General features: G+C 48.5%; 8 protein-coding genes across 8 annotated transcripts; 4 read left to right on the top strand and 4 right to left on the bottom strand.

Moving 5' to 3' along the window:
• The first annotated feature begins 107 nt into the window (after positions 1-107).
• On the top strand, positions 108-924 carry POJ06DRAFT_257155 (uncharacterized protein). Its single transcript, XM_056188113.1, has one exon. It carries the CDS (start codon positions 133-135, stop codon positions 820-822), a length of 690 nt encoding a protein of 229 aa, XP_056042957.1. The 5' UTR covers positions 108-132; the 3' UTR covers positions 823-924.
• Positions 925-2259: 1335 nt separating this feature from the next.
• POJ06DRAFT_282497 (Zinc/iron permease) lies at positions 2260-3461 on the bottom strand (the record flags this gene model as incomplete). Its single annotated transcript, XM_056190032.1, has 3 exons — positions 2260-2518; positions 2567-2666; positions 2717-3461. 3 exons carry the CDS (start codon positions 3459-3461, stop codon positions 2260-2262), a joined length of 1104 nt encoding a protein of 367 aa, XP_056042956.1.
• Positions 3462-3694: 233 nt separating this feature from the next.
• Positions 3695-4458, top strand: POJ06DRAFT_136323 (uncharacterized protein). Its single transcript, XM_056184465.1, has 3 exons — positions 3695-3818; positions 3902-4199; positions 4256-4458. The coding sequence occupies exon 2, from the start codon at positions 3965-3967 to the stop codon at positions 4196-4198; it is 234 nt and encodes a 77-aa protein (XP_056042955.1). The 5' UTR covers positions 3695-3818; positions 3902-3964; the 3' UTR covers position 4199; positions 4256-4458.
• POJ06DRAFT_239382 (uncharacterized protein) lies at positions 4379-7806 on the bottom strand (the record flags this gene model as incomplete). The annotated part of the gene is made up of 3 exons (XM_056186036.1): positions 4379-4834; positions 4884-7336; positions 7389-7806. 3 exons carry the CDS (start codon positions 7804-7806, stop codon positions 4379-4381), a joined length of 3327 nt encoding a protein of 1108 aa, XP_056042954.1.
• Positions 7807-8511: 705 nt separating this feature from the next.
• Positions 8512-8985, bottom strand: POJ06DRAFT_239381 (uncharacterized protein; the record flags this gene model as incomplete). The annotated part of the gene is made up of 1 exon (XM_056186035.1): positions 8512-8985. One exon carries the CDS (start codon positions 8983-8985, stop codon positions 8512-8514), a length of 474 nt encoding a protein of 157 aa, XP_056042953.1.
• Positions 8986-10197: 1212 nt separating this feature from the next.
• POJ06DRAFT_282496 (uncharacterized protein) lies at positions 10198-11498 on the top strand (the record flags this gene model as incomplete). The annotated part of the gene is made up of 2 exons (XM_056190031.1): positions 10198-10521; positions 10575-11498. 2 exons carry the CDS (start codon positions 10198-10200, stop codon positions 11496-11498), a joined length of 1248 nt encoding a protein of 415 aa, XP_056042952.1.
• A 29-nt stretch (positions 11499-11527) lies between these two features.
• POJ06DRAFT_257144 (nucleophile aminohydrolase) lies at positions 11528-12759 on the bottom strand. Its single transcript, XM_056188112.1, has 4 exons — positions 12546-12759; positions 12237-12431; positions 11915-12187; positions 11528-11863 (listed from the first exon to the last, which is right to left on the bottom strand). The coding sequence occupies exons 1-4, from the start codon at positions 12639-12641 to the stop codon at positions 11669-11671; spliced, it is 759 nt and encodes a 252-aa protein (XP_056042951.1). The 5' UTR covers positions 12642-12759; the 3' UTR covers positions 11528-11668.
• A 113-nt stretch (positions 12760-12872) lies between these two features.
• Positions 12873-15721, top strand: POJ06DRAFT_257142 (Spc98 family-domain-containing protein). The gene is made up of 5 exons (XM_056188111.1): positions 12873-13107; positions 13161-13293; positions 13343-13518; positions 13579-15363; positions 15414-15721. The coding sequence occupies exons 1-5, from the start codon at positions 12928-12930 to the stop codon at positions 15702-15704; spliced, it is 2565 nt and encodes an 854-aa protein (XP_056042950.1). The 5' UTR covers positions 12873-12927; the 3' UTR covers positions 15705-15721.
• The last annotated feature ends 194 nt before the right edge of the window (positions 15722-15915 follow it).

The raw sequence follows: 15915 nt of genomic DNA, 5'->3' as shown, positions 1-15915 counted from the left end.
CGATGCATGCAGGAATCTATTTGTGGCAAGCCACCGACGTTGTTGGCTGTCACACCATATTCTCGGCGGATAAATAGAGGTCTTTCCCTCATCAAGCCATGCCCATTTTCTCATCGGGTATAGAAGGTAGTTATGAAGTTTCTTACTCTCGCGACCCTCGCGGCCCTCGCCACAGGCGTCCTCGCCGTTACAAAGAACGTCACCCTCAAAGTCAAGTCGGACGATGCGATAATTGACGGCATGGGTCTCTCCTCTATCCACGAAGGCGCCGCCATTAACTACGTTTTCCTTGGCATTGGTTCAGAGGACCTGGTCTACGAGACCACCAACAGCACCATATACGATCCCAACTTCATTCAGGGATTCCCATTCTATCTCCAGATCTGGGGCAACTTGGTTATCGTTGCCGTCGGCGTGACGGATGTCGCCCAGTTCCGGGTTGGTCCGAATAGTTACCTTTCCGTTAATGGTTCTGAGAACGGATTTTACGCGGCCAAGAACACGAACGACCCCTACAACTACTCGTCTGCCCAGTACCAGGCGCTTTATTACGCCGACGAAAGTGATGCACCTGAGGGCAGTATTCCGTTCACTATCTATGTTGATTCCTCGGAGTCAAACGTTACTTCAGTCGCTGCCACTACGACTGCGACTTCTGCGATGCCCTCTATTACCACTGCTTCGTACTCTAATGCCTCCATCACCAGCATGAACTCGACCGCTACTGCGACAACGCCTGCCCAGTTCACTGGTGCTGCCGCGCTGAACCAGATCAGCGGTGTACTTCTCGTCGGAGCTCTCGGGTTGGCCATGCTTCTTTAGACACAGTTCTGCCGATACTCATTGCATATGCTCCTATCGAATGTACGATTATTTATATAATGTATAATTTGTATTCGTCGTCAACAGCAAGAGTTGCCTCAGTAATAATTCTTATCAAAATGTAAAAGACGTACCTCACTAGTCTCAGCACTCGCGGACGAAGTACAGGTCATCTGCTCCATGAAGCAGCAGTCTACAAAGTCCGGCTGCTTCATAATCCAAGGCTAAAGCCAAGTAGGTTACTGTCCAGTAGACTATCCGTACTCTCCCAACATCAAATCATTGTCGACGTGTGTTCTCTTGATGCGCTCTTACACCTTAGCTGGCGAGGAGATGAAATTGAAGTCCGTGAATTTTGTGTCTCATTTCGGCCAGACATTCCCATCAAAACGAACAGCTTTCTCTGGGACGTTGGCAGAGTCCTTGCACCACCACGAATTTCTGAACCGTGTTCGATCCTTAACACGCATAAATATAAATACTTTCACACCATCGATTGACATATTCTTGTCATGGCAAAGGTCACATACGAGTTTTAGTAACTCCGACCTCAATGGCGAGCATGAGTGTAGGTTTGATACCGACAATTGGAATGATACATCTAGTTGTCCCCACCTATTGGTTTGCCATAACTGCCGTTCATCCTGATAGGTCCCTTATAAACCACTGCTTCGGGTCTGTAAGTAGGGAGATACTCATGAACGCCAGGCATGATGTTCTGTCAAATCTCACGAGCGGCAACTTTATGGAGATCTTTTGTACAAGTGACCACAGTCGCTGCCCCACTAGTGCAGAAACCAAATGCTTCACATCTGCAATGCCTCTGATCCTCTGACATGTTTGTCTCGGATTTTGCCCTAGAGCAGCTTTCCTCTATTCTCAAAACTAGGACCCTAAGATCTAATCGCTCTTCTGTTTGTGAATTATCATTTAAAATGCTAAGCCTTGTTCTATTCCTCTCTAAGGCTCGTCGTTCACCGGAGACATATTTGACGACACCATAACTAGCATCGCGCTCGACAGCTCAGTTGTCGATCTAGGAATCTCCGGCAAACTTAAAAATGTTCGCCGCAGATATGACTGGTCGCATGCTGGGAGTCGGAAAGGCCGGCGAGGGTGTGTAGGCCATCCAGGAGCCATTCCTACAGAGTAAAGACGGTAAAATGCAAACACTTCTGGAAATGAGAATTAGAAGAAAATGTAGCTGACAGTGGAATGCTACGCCTTTAACTTGCGACCAGCCGTGGACGCTACCAAACCCGCAAATCTATCAGCGGCCCGGTGTCATCAAACCAAGAGGCCAATACGCCGCAGTAAAGTACAATCCAAACCATATTCTACGTCTCGTTTTCTCAAGAATATGGATTATTTTAGCACATTGTAGACTACCAATCATAGCAAGTTAAGATCAGAAGCGACCCAGTATATTATATCCCTCTACGCCCAAGCCCCTATTACGCTCATGCCGAATGCGCCCAAGAATACCAAGAAACAAGCAAGATATCTACGCTTCCCTTGTAACACATGCCAGCTTTCGTCGCTAAGGAAGTCTTCGGCCAGGAGGTCAACTAATGCTGTGAAAATCAAAAGGCCGGATGAGATTGCATTCATCGTCCCAACCATTAGTAAACCGGTTTCCGAATCTGGATCGTACAGTGAATGTGTCGCTAACCCAATGGCTTGCCCGATTGGCGTCCTATGACGTGTCAAGAAGTGATCTTATTTGCAGACAAAGACGACATACGTGCACCCGTAGGCCAGAGCCATCAGCCACGGTTTAATTGATCCATCCTTCCAAGATAGTGACGCTATACGAGAGCCCAAGGCGAGACCTTCAAATGTTTCTGCAATAGGATGTTAGCGGATGGACGACGTCAAGAGACTACTAACTTACGATGAAATGCAATAGCAATTAGCAGGACAACAAAGTCATCGCCAACTTCGACGCTCAATGCCATGCCGATAAATACGCTATGAAACAAGATGCCAAGTTCAAGGAGCAAGCATTGAAGAACCGCTTTTTTCCGTTTAGCCTTCTCCTTGTGCAGCGGATTCTTCAACTGTTTACTAATTTCCGCAACACGTATTGACTGCGAGTGTGACTCGTCGTCAATCGACTTATATGGCATCGTATCAATTCGATCGAGTGCGGCATTCGCCTCGGTTATGCGCTGCAACTGCTGTCCGGTGCTGTTCACGCGCCCGCAACGATGGACAGTCTGTTCGCAGTCCGCACTGAGGCACTTTTCCGGACCATGCTCTAGAGCGACATGGGGATCGAATGCAGGCGGCAACGAGCACGCGCTCCGGCCATGGCTAAAGACCATCTCGACAACTGTGATGAGAAAGACGGCTGCAAGAGCAATGGCGCCGGCCATAGCCGGGTACTTCTGGTTCCAGAAAGATGGGAGACATGGGTCGGTGAGCGAAACGAACGCCGTCGGTATCAGATGCACGAATGCGGTCGCTATCAAGACACCGGTGCCGAAGTGCCTCACGACAAACAGGAAATTCGCGGGAATGCGCAGAACCGGAAACTTGACAGCGACCAGCGGGAACGCGCAGGCCGATGCAGACACAGTAAGGATGATGGCAAGAGCACCGACATGGATGGGCAGTTCGTAGGACCTCGCTGCCATCGAGCCGCCACCGCACGACGAGGAACGATTGGAGAGGGAAGCCATGGCTGGACAGTCTCTCAATTAGCATTCGCAGGTAAAATATCAAATACACGCGCACGCGTTAATCAGTCGAACTCACGAGATTCGCTCATATTATCGAAACCATCCACTGTGCGATGCAAAGATATTTGTTAAACGCACTTCAGGAGTGGCCCTGTCCGTCATGGCGACTGATGGAATAATAGAACAAGTCTGCTGCGGTCAATTTGCCAAGCATCGCAGCAGGCGGGAACTATAATAATACAACAAAAATTGCTCGACACGCGAGCTGAGCTGTTTGCTTACAACCATTAAGGTGTTTGTATGGCCTTTCCAGTAAGTTAATCGGAAGTGGTAACGCCAGCCTATGGGGCTGCATTCCGAATGATCAGGGGTCGCATAACTAAGATACCCTTCAGGTTTGTCATTAATGGCACGAGACGAGCAGTCACCCACGCTTTGATAGCAGCATCGCAAAGAATATGCCATCACTGTGGGCTAGGTACAACACCATCCCATTCAAGGGCCGTTTATGGATTGGTGTATCCACCATGGCTGTCGCGTACGGCGGCATGCAGTTGACAGATCACCTCTACGAGCGCCAGCAGCAGAAAGAACTCGAACATTCGACCAGTGCCATTGCCGGGGCCGCTGGGAAGGCAGCAAATACGAAGCTTACCCATGTAAGCGCCGGTGACCAAGCAGATTCTAAGTGACGTGCGTTCTACTATGAAAGAATTACGAGTGATCTTGCGCTGATTAAGTCTATTCAGATCTATAGAAGACAACCTACAAACTCCCACAAAAATTTATCCGTCAATACTTGCTTTGACAAGTCCTGTACAAAAACTTTACGGTGTGCCGTTCGACAGTGTATATAATCATCGCGTACAATATCATTTTTGGTTCTGGAAAGCGGACAAGAACCTCTGCTCGTCGTTATTCTGGAATTGCAGAACAGTTGAAATTACCGGCATTAATTGCTGTCGCTGTTCTTTGCGCTCCAAAAAGCCCAGCAGCACATTCTTGATGTACGGAATGCTGAGGTTCTCGTTTTCCTCGTATGGAATATATGTGAACGATGGGCTAGATCTTCCCTGGCTTGTCAGTTGGGGCACGATACTGTCCTTGTTGCTGCCGACCGACAAGTTCGAAACAGATCGATTCGCGCGAGTCGGGACTGCTGGGTGCAAACCCATCGTAAGTTTTGCTGTCTGGAGTGACTGTACTTCTTCAGAAAGCATGCGGTTTGCCTTCTGCAGGCGTTCGACTTTTTCTTGTGTCTCCTCAGCCAGTCGTTTGAGTTCTTGCCTGTTACCTTCAACTTCACGGAGTTGCGTTTCCGTAGTTTCCTAGATCCAGGTCAGCTCTTGTGTCAACATATACAATCCATGGACGTACTAGTACAGTTCGTAGTTCCGTAAGAACTCTCCTTGTTTCATCCATCTCTGATGATGCAAGATTAACTCTCTCCTCCGCTCTTTCTCTTGCAGCCCGTAGATCATTTAGCTCCGCCGTGAGTTTAGATCGCTCTTCCTCAGCCATCCCCAGCTTCCGTTCCAGTTCCCGGACCTTGATCTTCAAATCCTCCATCTCACGGCTCTTCCGTCTGGATATAGTGGCCACCTCCTTCTCCGCTCTGTCCCGCTCCTCCATGAGCACGCTGATTTGCTCCTTCAGTTCACGCACGGACACGTCTTGTTTCGCTTCTGCTTCGCTCAACATCCTGCGAATTGTTGTCGCTTCTCTTGCACGCTCAATAAGTAACCGATGCGCCTCGGAGAGCTCTTCTTCCAACGCATCGTACCGGTCGCGAGATTCCTTGCTCTGCATCGCCATTTCGGATGCCTGCTCACGTAGACTCTCCATCATTGTCTTCGCGCTATCTTTTTCGGCTGTCGCAATCTGAACTTCCTCCTTGGCAGCCTCCAATTGATTTTTGAGCCCTGAGTTAGCAGAAGAATATGTTTGCAATCGTACTCGTAAGCCCTCCAACTCCTGATTCAGTGACGCCTTTTCACGAGACAGTCGGTCGACACCCTCTGCAACACCCTTTAATTCAGCTTCCGTGCGCGTGAGTTGTTGGCTAAGCTGCGATACCCGCTCATCAGCCTTCGTCTTCCCAACCTGAAATTCCCGCAGCTGTGTTCGAATCTTCGTTAGATCGGCATCACGTTCAGCCACGGACGCACGATATTTGCCGACATCTGCCTTTAGTTGTCGCTCACTCTTCTCCACGCGCTTCAACTCTTCAAGCTTCGCCGCCAGAAGACCACGTTCTTCACGTAGTTGCGCTCCCTCTGCTCTTGCTGCCTGCAGATCCGACTGTAGTTTCACGAACGAATCGTTCTTCTCCGAAAGCTCCTTGTATCGTGCTTGAGCAACCTGCTCCGTGGCCATAACATCGTGCTCAAGACTAGTGATTTTAGACTGGGCCTCAGCTACCGCCTTATCTTTTGCCTTGTTCATTTCCTGAACCTGGCTCTTCGCCTGCTCATTCTCAGTAAGTAATTCTTCCACGCGTTTGCCGAGCTGTGACAGATTGGCCAATAATTCTTCGCGAGTCTTAACCAGCTCCTCGGTCTTTTTTAGGGCCCCAGCGTGTGCTGTAATGAGCAGTTTATGTGCGTGCTCTAGGTCGGCTTTCTGTCCGACAATCTCCGCATGAGCAGCTTTCAGTACAGCAAACTTGGCACTGATATCTGAGGTATCGGACAATTGTTCGCGTAAAGCCTTAAGCTCATCCTTTGCCTCGACGAGTTCCTGGCCCATGGTTCGCACCACGTCCCTCAAATTCTCAATCTCCTCCGACGCGCGAGTTCGTTCACCGCGTAAATTGTCAATTTGCGTCTCCAAATCCGAAACCTTTGTTTCGTAAGCAGACACGTCGATCGAATGATTCATAGAGGCGGATTGGGGAGGTACAACTTCAGGAAACGTTTCAGAGACTTTAGACGGTTGCTCATCCAATTGCAAACTACTTCCACCCTTTCCTTTTTTCTTTTTCTTTTTCTTATTCTTGGAAGAACTTGGTGTTGGCGATAAGCCCTGTTTATTAGCCTTGGACTCTGCATCATCGCCTTCGTACTCATTCTCTTCGTCCTGCATCTCAAGATTGTTGACCGGCGTTGCGGGGACTTTGAGTAATTTGAAGGCCGCGATTTCAGACTCAAGTTCTGATACGCGGGATTCTGCAGCCGCAAGCTTCTGCTTCGCTTCGGTGTGCGCAGTAGATATTTCCGCCATATCCTTTTCCTTGTCTTCCAATCTTGTTAGTTGCGAATGAAGATTTCCAACTTCTGATTCGAGTTCCATAACACGACCCTCAGCAGCTTGTACTTTCTCCGTAACTTCTTGCTCGCCATCTCTTGATGCAAGCCTCATCTTCTCTTCCAGCTGCGAGACAATCAATTCAAGCTCTGTAACTTTTTCGTCGGACGCAGCCATCCGATCTGTTGCCGTTTTAGTCTCGATTTTTGCAGCGTTAAGCGCAGCTGCATTGGAATCCTCCAAATCCTTGATCCGTGTATCCCTATTCTCTGTCTCTGTCCTAAAAATAATAATTTCCTGTTCCTTATCATTCAGCTGCGTCTTCGCCTGGGCCACTCTTTCCTCCGCTTCATGTCTTCTTGATTCAGCCTCGTCAAATTTCCGTGCCCATTCGTCCTTCTCCTTTGTAACCCGCTTCATCTCCTCAACGAGCATATCTTGTCTGAGCGTCAAATTCTGAAGATATTCAACTAAAGCTTGTGGATCTGCTATTGATGAGCAAGGGGTGTGTTCGCGGAGGACGGTCTCGAATGTGTCGATAAAGGACGTCCGAGCTCTTTCAGCTTCGTAAGCTCGATGGAGTTCTTCCTGCGTCAGTAAATTGGTCCAATGATAATAGATGTATCGATGGCGTACCGGGATACTTTGCCTCATACTTTGCCAGCTTCCGCAACTTCGAGCGGATTTCAGGTGGGTACTCGCTGGTAACTGTAGGTGTCGAAGATCGACTGCCTGGTTGACTATGCTGTTGTAGTCCAGATTGTCCAGCATCGGTTTGCTCGGACTTTGTTGCATCCTCGGTCAATGGACGATCTGCGTTGCTATCCTCATGCTCGTCTGCATCAAAACCAATATATTCGCTCTCAACGCCAGCCGCCAATTGCATCTGTCTCCGAACTGGTGTCGCGCTGCGCGAAACTCCAATACTTCCGTTCCCTGCTGCCGGCGATTGCACGTTTGCACGACTAGCGGACGCTGCAGCGACGGATTGTGCTCGGGCCTGTTCGAGATCCTCTGCGATCGCCTTCCCGATCTGTGAGATCCGGGACATCATTTTTGGGAGCTACCCGCAGTTGGTTGAATAGGACCAAAACCAGTTGCCAAAGCAAAAGCAAAAGCAAACTGAACTCAGCTAAATAGTGTCGACTTGGGGAGATTGTAGAGTAGAAGGAAAGACTGTCTCGTAGTCAGCGTTGGAATCGTTGGCGGCCACTCGATAAGGCTGTGCGGCGTTGTCAGTTCGGGGTGTCAAAATCGAAGATGCGCAACTTAAAGCAAGTTTCCGATTTCATTGGCATTTGCCTATCAGACGACAGTTAAATGTTGTTATATGCTGTGGAACTTTGATCACTACAGTATATTTATATCATTCGTTAGGTACGGTCAATATATTGGAGCTGCGTTGAATTCTTACTACTACTACAAGCCCTTCACAATAAGTGTGACACAGATTGCACTTATCGGCAACACCGGTACTGTGCTGACACTTGCTCCATATAGTCATGCCTCACTGCATTTAATATATGTAATAGTCGATACAATTATTAATTATGCGAACTGCTAATACAGACCGCGCGATCACAACAAAATACACTTTTGCTCCAACACCAACCGAATTAAAGGCCACATCCCAAGGTAATCAATCACGTCTTGTGCAAGTCCATCATTACATCAATTCACTACTATTATCTCAATATATCTGATTCACAAAATGTACACAATTGAAACTTCTATCCCGAAGTGGACAATCGCAGGCGGCTTAATAAGCGTGACCGAAGTAAACCGCAACGAGTCCCAAAGCCAAACTGAGATATCCTCTGGCAGCAGACATGGGCTTAAGAGCGATGCTATCAGCAGCCGAAGTAGTGGTGGCAGAGGTGGTTTCGCTCGTCGTGGCAGAAGTAGTAGTACCAGTGGTGATAGTCCCGCTAGTGGTGGATGTAAGAGTAGTCTCAGTGCCGGTGGTGACAGACGCGCTAGTGGTGGTAGTGAGCGCAGTCTCAGTCAGAGATGTGGGCAGCGAAGTCTCGGTCAGAGATGTGGGCAGCGAAGTCTCGGTCAGAGATGTGGTCAGCGCAGTCTCGGTTGGACTGGTCGCCGTAGTCTCGGTAAGAGACGTTTCGGTGGAAGAGGTCGGCGAGACCAGAGTCTGGGTTACAACCGACGTGGTCGTCAACTGGCCCGCGACAACGACGATGAGTGCAAGAAAAGCGAGAAGAATGAGAGATCGCATTATGAAAAACTGTTAGCTTGGGACCGTCTGGCAGGCTACTGAGCGAGATTAGCTGGAGCGAGTGTGATTTAATGCAATCAATTCAATTTGTGACGAGCGGGGACGGTTGGACACTTAAGTATCCGGCAGAGTGTAGTGATGATCGACATTCTGCCTCCATGCGCCGTCGTGCACACCGGCGAACTCGGCTTAGGCGAAAATGCGGACGCAGGGAAGCTCAAGCCGGAACTTGCGGGTGGGCTGTGCAGACTCAGTTTGCAAAGGACTCATGGCACCATGAGCGCGATCTTCACGTGCGACGTGGACGATGATGCCACGTTTGCCCAGTCTGGAAGGTGCATCGTAAAGTTACTTGCGTGTCTTTCGCCTCTTTTCTTGCTTGTGCCGCGGTGCTCAGCTTTTTAAGGTTACTACTTGTAGGTGTCCGTCCGTTGGGTACTCCCGAAGGCAAGGCCTAAAGGGTGACAACTATCACGACATCAGTTGGAGATAAAAAGTGATCTATTTTTGGTGCCCACGAGAAGCATATTCTTCTCGACCAGCACGGTCTATGTTGCGTACGGTGACAGTACTATGAGATACGGTCAGTGACGTCGGATTATTTGGATAGGGATCGTCGATATTTGCGGCCCGACCCGAAGCCGCGTGGGTGACAGCTGCAGGGCAGATATCTGCTGTGATGACGCGTAGCGTGCTTTATGCAGATTAAACCTCACGAAATGTCAATATCGGTTCGCGTAGCAAGGTCCCTGCGGCGAGATTTCCATCCCCGAGTCGCTGACGGAACGGGTGACGCGTGCGTGCCGATGACATCACAACCTCGACTTTCTGGCCGCGGATCTCTCTTTGCTTCCCCGTATAGTGCCTCAACACAAACACAATTAAGCTTGGCAGAGCGATTGGGATGTGGCAATCGGCTTCGCTGGACAAAAGTCGAAGCAGAAGTGACCAGCTTTGATTGTCGATTCCTACTCGTTTCAGCAATCCGGCCGACGCGTCGCACGTGCCCGTCGAGACGCGTCGAGACGCGTAAGAGCGAAAGGGTTCGATGCTGACAATTGCAGGGGGGTTAGTTCTCTTCCCGTGATCTGTCTCCCGCATTGGCCGATGAACGGCTTTTGGCTTCTGGAGTTCTGGTCCGATGGGCAGCCGCACGTAAGAGGTCATGTTTACGATTGCTTAACAAGAAGTGACTGCGACTGCTTCTTATCAATGGCGCAGCGACGCGTCGTACGAAGGGCTGCTCTTCTGACGCGTCTGAAATCGTATCCACTGGACCTCTACCTGCATTTGCACGAACACTTCGAAACGATCGAATGGGACAAATTGTCTGACACCGTATCCCTGCCCATGGGATTCATTCTGGATGGCGTACTTGTGTTTTGCCGGCTTGCTATCTCGACAATCGCAGTTAAGCAGGATGACCGAAGCGAGGTGTTTCTGGAATCTAGCAGATTGCGGAATAGTCCTGTAGCGGGCGATGTTCTCCAGGGTAGACATGCAACGCGTGGATTCCGGGGATGGGTAATTGGAGTGGTAAGTACCAGAGCGCTCCAAGTGGACTGAGCTTTCGCTAACTTTTTTTGCAGTTATCGGTCATATCAATGGTCAGTGTTCTACTCAGCTTCGTCAATGCCTACTACGTATTCTCACGGCGGAGGACTTACGCTTTCTTCGGCCGTGACCCGCAAGATAAAAAACTAGCTGGCATCTCCTCAGCAAAAAAGTCGCAGCTAGATATGAACGCCGACCCACGAAGTACTCCGTCATCATTCTCACATTGGCGGACGATTATCGACAGAATCACTCACAGCGAGTCACCTCAAGCAGATCCAGACAAGGAAATATGGGAACTTCAAATGTGGAATCCTCAGCTGTTCAATCTGCGTCTCTTTCTGTCATATTCGCCTCTGCATACTCTGGTCTTGTTCAACACATCTTACAGTACGCTAATTCGCAACATCACGATCTGCTTACTGGTTACCGGCCAGTTGTATCTTCTCACGAAGAATTTTCTGCAGCAAGTTACCGATAAATCGCTTATATTTGGAGAAATGTTTGAGGAATATGAAAAGAAGGTGGTGAGACCAAAGATGAGCGTAGTTCGACGCGATGCAGCTGTTGGTTCCAACGGTACTGTGGAGTATTACTCGCCTACGTTGGAACGACACTTTGAGACACGAGACATACGCCCGCGATCGTCCTCGTCGTTCTTTGAAAGCGCAGCCAATAGTCCGTTGGGGTCGTCAAGTCCACATCGACTCTCTGCGATGAGTAGTCGTCCAAGGCAATCCGCACTGCCTGGGGAGGGGCAGGGGCCATTGTACGGAACTTACAATGGAAGTCCTGTCAGATTCCGGGCGGGCGGTCATAGTGGCGATGTGAGTAGAAACTCCACCCCTGTGGACAGTGCCAGAGCAGCGACGGGATACACGCATTCCCCGCTCTTACGAGCATCGCCGGCCCCGTCGAGGAGGGTAAAAGGTGACTGGGCGCAAGCAACAGATGGATAATCTTAGGTATTTATTTTTTAATTACGTGAAGTTATTTATCAGGCGGCCCTCGGTAGTGCATATTTATTATCCTGTACATACTAAAATACATGCGAATGCCATTTCCATTTCCTCGATATGTACAATCGATTACAAATACATGCAAGCAAATTAGCTTCGCTAGATCTTCCTTAGGACATGGTGGTCTGCGCCTCGCTGCCTTCGAGTCGCTCCACGACTACCTTCATTTCATCATCAGTGTATATTCTAAATTTTTGCTCCTGGGTAACACTGGCGAGCTGAACGTTCTTGGCATCTAGTTTCTCTTCCATGACTTGCTTCAAGGTCTTCAAAACCAGCTGTTCAGCTTCAGCCAAAGTGAGTGACTAAATTCTGCATTAGCGATTATCAATTAATGCGGTTTCAAAAATACGTACACTATGATATTCATTCTGCAATTCTGCCTGAGCACCCTCACTTCCACTTCCTATAGCCTTTGCATCATATCTATAGAATGTTCCTGAAGGATCAGCGTGATATAATTGCGGCCCGTTCTCGTCAATTCCTGCTATCAAAAGTGCGACGCCGAATGGTCGAGACATGACTCGCTCTTCTCCATCAGCACCCTCACCGAAACGTAGAGCAAGGTCGCAGACTGCCTGTGTTACTGATTCCACCTTGATAGGTTCATTAAAGTGTAGTGCGTGATTCTGCCAAGTGTTAGTAGTACATGAGTTTACGATATGTCGTCATTCGCACCTGCGTCTCAACTCGGGCATGATCAATCATTGTGCGCGCGTCAGCAGTAAGGCCGCTCATTGCTGCACCCAGGTGACGGTCTATTTCGACTATTTTCTCAATAGAGGAGGATTCAAGGAGGACCGACGTGGCGCGCTTCTCAACGCCGAGAATGACACCTTCTGATGTTGCAATGCCAATGGCAGTTGATCCAAGCTGCACAGTTGTTATTAGCACACCATCTTTCAAACAAACAACAGCTCTTAGTTTCGAATACATATTCACGAAGACTTCTAATTGGGTGACCAAAAGAAGGGACCTATAGCATACCTTGATAGCCTCAATCGCGTATTCCACCTGGAAGAGTCGTCCCTCAGGCGAGAACGTGCTTACGCCCCGATCGTACTCACTGCGAGTCAGAAACATCTCTTATAAATACTCTTATACTTTACTATGTAAAGAGTAACGTAAATGCAATAAATGTAGAGCAGAGCGCTTGATGCTGAGTTGCTACGATTATGAATCGAATGAATCCGAATATCTGTAGAGCCGCCCGACGATTGCATGATGACAAGTACGCTGACATGGGGCGCCGTGTGCTGGACGTTACACGCGCGCATACTGACGCGCCGCTTACGCTGACCATTGTTGTGGACCGCAAAATCGCGTTCCATCTTGTTGTGTTCTACGTGTTGTTGTTGCTGTGCATGTAATGACCAGTCAGGCTACAGAAAATGGCACGCAACGGCGATCTATGTCGTCGCGAGAAGTCCTGTCGCAGACAGATCGCGCTGTAAATGCAATGTCTCAGCTCCATCATCGATCGCGATCTGTCAAAACATCTACTGAACTGGCTCATGATATCAGAGTTTCAGAGAGGGAGAAAATGGCGGTAAGTTTGATCAGTGCTAAGGGGAGGTAGACTGAGTGACTAACCTCTTACAGAGCAGGGCAAGTTCAACGCGACCTCGTGAAAGATCCCCGCAGCGACCAGAGAAGGAGCTGGCAGAAACTGTAAGGGTCGGTAACACCGAGAGCAGTAGCACGAGAGGTGCGATGCATCAACAACCGAAGACGGGTATAGTTTGTAATTAACTCGCGTTGGGCTCTGCTAATGACTCCGAAAGACTTCAATCATGAAGTGACTCTGCTTCCAACTGCTCTATCATCTCTCGAACGGAGGGTGAATCTGTCGCCATTATCATTTCAATTGCAAAGCTCAAAGAAACCCCCGCCCTTGGAGCGAATGACGCTAGATGTCCAGCACGCGGTCATTATGGACGATCTCCTCCACGTCCTTATGGTATGTATTAAGTAATGATTTATGATGAGATGTCGAAGGGTTGCATTAACAGCCGGCCAGGGATCCGAAGGTCAATATATACGCTTTCATGAGCGTTATAGCCCCTCCATCGAGGCTGACAGGTTGTCCGGACCTGAATTTCGGCTAGCTAGGGGTCTCGATCCTAGCCTTCGCGATCTAACAAAAGGCTTGCTTAAATTGGCAACTTACCACTCGAGCGTGGAAGCATTTGTCGAGATTCAGAGCAAAGTTGAATACGGAGTTGTCAACCACGCACTATGTGCTGCGATGCGACATATCATGAAAGAATATCTAGCACTAATGTCTGACATGGAGTATAAAATGCTTACATCGACATCGTTTACTCTGAACATGTTCCACATTGAGACTATGGATATGGCAAGAAAGTTAGCGGAGTTAAGTCATATTGTGGAACAGATAAGTCGCAAAGAAGAACCAGCACCTGAAGACGCAGATGACTTGGGTACGGACTTTGACAAAATCATGGAAACCCTAAAAGCGAACGATGGCAATCTCAACGCTCTCAGTAATCTTGGGATTTCGAAGACTACGTCAACGATTGCTAAAGGCGGGGATGTCATAAAACTGCTCACAGATCGGCTTTATTCTGTGTCAGGCGACCCGGCTGCACGTGAGCTCCTTACCTATCTTGTGAAGGAGGCGTCGCGACCATATATGAGGATGCTGAATATGTGGCTGCATCGGGGAATAATTGCCGATCCCTTTAATGAATTTCTTATCAAAGAACAAAAAAGTATCCGAAGAGAGCGACTTGATGAGGATTATACTGATGAATACTGGGATAAACGGTATACACTGCGGAAAGACGATCTTCCACCGCAAATCGCTGACGCTAGGACGTGTGACAAGATTCTTCTGGCGGGAAAGTTTTTGAATGTAGTTCGCGAATGCGGTGGTGTCGATGTCAGCAACGACATTAAGGATGTGCCAGAGACAATTGACGACCCAAGGCTACTATCCAACGTTAATGCAGCTTATGCACATGCAAACGGATATCTTCTTTCTCTTCTTATTAACTCTCATAAGCTGTCAGAGCGTCTAACTTCATTGAAGCACTACTTCTTTTTGGACCAGGCTGACTTCTTCATTAACTTTATGGATCTCGCATCGCACGAGTTGAGAAAGCCTGCGAAGAATGTGTCTACATCCAAATTGCAGTCCCTCCTGGACCTGGCTTTGAGACAGCCAGGCAGTATCACTGCAACGGATCCATTCAAGGAGGATATATCGGTTCAGTTGAACGAAGTGGGACTTACTGAATGGCTAATGCGAATCGTCAGTGTAAGTGGACTGGATCCCGGCGATATAGCCTCGATGCAACTCTCGGCAGCCACTCCAGCGACTGATAAGTCGTCAGAGCGGGATGAAAAAAAGGCTTTCACAGGAATTCAGGCGTTGCAGTTTGACTTCAAGATCCCATTTCCGCTTTCTCTGGTGATTTCTAGAAAGACAATACTGCGGTACCAGCTTTTGTTCCGGCATCTGGTGGCACTGAAACATATCGAGCAGCTTCTCGGGGTCGCGTGGTTAGAGCAGGTCAAGTCTGCCGGATGGGTCCAGCGTAGTAAGAATAGGAATCTTCAGAGGTGGAAGTTGAAAGCATGGAACTTGCGAGCCAAGATGCTGGTGTTCATCGAGCAAGTCTTGTACTTCTCGACGACTGAAGTCGTGGAACCAAATTGGTGCTCGCTAATGGCTGGAATATCGGACGTTAACACTGTAGATGCACTGATGCAGAATCATGTCGACTTCTTAGACACATGTTTAAAGGAGTGCATGCTTACGAATTCGAAGCTTTTACGGGTATGATTGGTTGTTAAATGTTTTATCAATAACGACTAAGTAGTCTCCAGGTTATGGCAAAGCTCATGGCCGCTTGCAAACTATTCGCAACATACACTGTGCAGCTTTCCAAGACGCTTCCCACTATTGACTGCGAGGTAGCGGATGCGGATTCAGCGGCAATGGATAAAATCAGCAAATTGGAGAGTATCCTACTGCAGTACGAACAGAACTTCGACCATCACTTAAAGATCTTGATGGATGCACTTAATTATTACGCCGCTACGGAAACAGTTGTACTGCTTAGTTTATGTGCGCGAATTGAAGTCTGTATGATAGCTGAGACACAAAATGATCCATAAGATCACGACATGGAAGTTCTATAAATATAAGGTTGGTACGAGCTACTGGTACTGGATTTGTATGATCTCCAGTATATTTGTACACTGGACTCGATTAAAATAGCCTCCTGAAGAGCTAGGGAACGGAATGCCATGAAAACGCCGTGCGCCAAATTCAGTCAGGGAAAATCCGACCATCATACAATCGTATTAGCCGAATATTTTCTCGATA

Source organism: Lipomyces tetrasporus (genome assembly GCF_029532465.1).
Source record: "Lipomyces tetrasporus strain NRRL Y-64009 chromosome Unknown POJ06scaffold_7, whole genome shotgun sequence".
Taxonomy (NCBI): Eukaryota; Fungi; Ascomycota; class Lipomycetes; order Lipomycetales; family Lipomycetaceae; genus Lipomyces; species Lipomyces tetrasporus.
This window is presented reverse-complemented; position numbering and strand designations above follow the sequence as displayed.